This window comes from Aethalodelphis obliquidens, unplaced genomic scaffold (assembly GCF_003676395.1).
Source record: "Aethalodelphis obliquidens isolate GAN/ISIS:26980383/991018 unplaced genomic scaffold, ASM367639v1 scaffold53, whole genome shotgun sequence".
Taxonomy (NCBI): Eukaryota; Metazoa; Chordata; class Mammalia; order Artiodactyla; family Delphinidae; genus Aethalodelphis; species Aethalodelphis obliquidens.
In genome coordinates, this window is record NW_020837997.1 from 12,153,303 (window position 1) to 12,155,035 (window position 1,733).

The 1,733-nt window shown below is 61.5% G+C and overlaps 1 protein-coding gene across 2 annotated transcripts in view; it reads left to right on the forward strand.

Annotated features, from left to right (window-relative positions):
* Positions 1 to 1,231: 1,231 nt before the first annotated feature.
* The window catches only part of CELF5 (CUGBP Elav-like family member 5), a 49,916-nt gene continuing 49,414 nt past the window's right edge, over positions 1,232 to 1,733 (forward strand). For both annotated transcript variants that reach the window (XM_027085554.1, XM_027085555.1), the window contains exon 1: positions 1,232 to 1,490. In XM_027085554.1, coding sequence (XP_026941355.1) covers positions 1,232 to 1,490 — 259 coding nt within the window. The remainder of the gene's footprint in view (positions 1,491 to 1,733) is intronic.

Here is a 1,733-nt window from a genome sequence, read left to right on the forward strand (position 1 = left end):
GATTGCTGGATCATAGGGTAGCTCTATTTTTAGTTTTTTGCGGAGCCTGCATACTGTTCTCCATAGTGGCTGCACCAATTTACATTCCCACCAACAGTGTAGGAGGGTTCCCTTCTCTTCACACCCTCTCCAGCATTTATTGTTTGTAGGTGCTTTTTTTTTTTTTTTTTGCGGTACGCAGGCCTCTCACTGCCGCGGCCTCTCCTGTTGCGGAGCACAGGCTCCGGATGCACAGGCTCAGCGGCCATGGCTCACGGGCCCAGCCGCTCCGCGGCACGTGGGATCTTCCCGGAGGGGGGCACGAACCCGTGTCCCCTGCATCAGCAGGCGGACTCTCAACCACTGCGCCACCAGGGAAGCCCTGTTTGTAGGCTTTTTGATGATGGCCATTCCGACCTGTGTGAGGTGATACCTCCTTGTGGTTTTGATGGAGAGTTTTAAGCAGGGTTGACATGATGCCCATAGAGCACTTGGCCCAAATGCATCCATATCCTTCGAAATATTTTGGACAGTATGTGCACATGGCAAGTATGACAGAAAGTGTTGCTGTTGATATAACACAATGATTGCTACTTCTGTTTCATAAGTTACAAACTTAAAGCTGTGCTGAGCGCAGTGTCTAGCACGTAGTATTATCAAAGTGTTCTTTCTTGTTGCTCTTATTATTCATGATTGTATACTTAAACATTCCAAGGACAGCCCTGTAAATGCCAAGTAAGCACCGTATAGAACTGTGCGCTACTTTTAGTGTTTTTCCTGCTGTTATCAGTGGGAGGAGCCCGTGACACCTGGGGGCCTGGTCTGTCCTGCCTAAAGCTTCGCCGTCACCTACCCAGAAAGCAGGGGCTACGGGCCCGGTGGACTCAGTTTACCGGGCCAGACTGGGCGCCGGGATGCGGGATGTGGGATTCAGGATGTGCCAAGTGCGATGTGGGATGCGTGATTCGGGGTGCGCGATGAGCGCGGAGGCGGGATGCGGGATGCTGGATGGGCGATGCGCGCGGGGGGCGCCGCCTCGGCGAGGCGCGCTCCGGCCGCCAGGGGCCGCTGCGGAGCCGCCCTTTTGTGGTCCTGATGCTGGAGCGAGCGGGCGCGCGGAGGAGGGAGGAGGGCGCGGGGACGGGGCGGGAGAGAGGCGGGAGGCGGCGTCCGTCGCTCCAGCTGCGAGTCCGCCCGCCGCCCGCCGCCGCCGCCGGCTCGGTCCCGCGCCCGCCGCCCGCCTTCGCCCGCCATGGCCCGCCTAACGGAGAGCGAGGCGCGCCGGCAGCAGCAGCAGCTCCTGCAGCCGCGGCCCTCGCCAGTGGGCAGCAGCGGGCCCGAGCCCCCCGGGGGGCAGCCCGACGGCATGAAGGACCTGGACGCCATCAAGCTCTTCGTGGGCCAGATCCCGCGCAACCTGGACGAGAAGGACCTCAAGCCGCTCTTCGAGCAGTTCGGCCGCATCTATGAGCTCACGGTGCTCAAAGACCCCTACACGGGCATGCACAAAGGTGGGCACTCGGCCCCCTCCCTCCCCTCCCCTCTCCTCCCTCGGCCTCCCCACCCCACCTTCCGGCATCTTCTCCCCCCCGCCCCCCCACCAACCCTCCTCTCCTCACCTCCTCCCTCTGCTTGCCTCTGCCACGGCATCATTTCTCCCCCCCCAAACCCTGTTCCACCCACCCCCTCCTCCCCCCTCTGGGGGTGCAGCTGACAGATCCGAGCTGGCCCCCTCCCCTCCTCCGCCCCCTCTC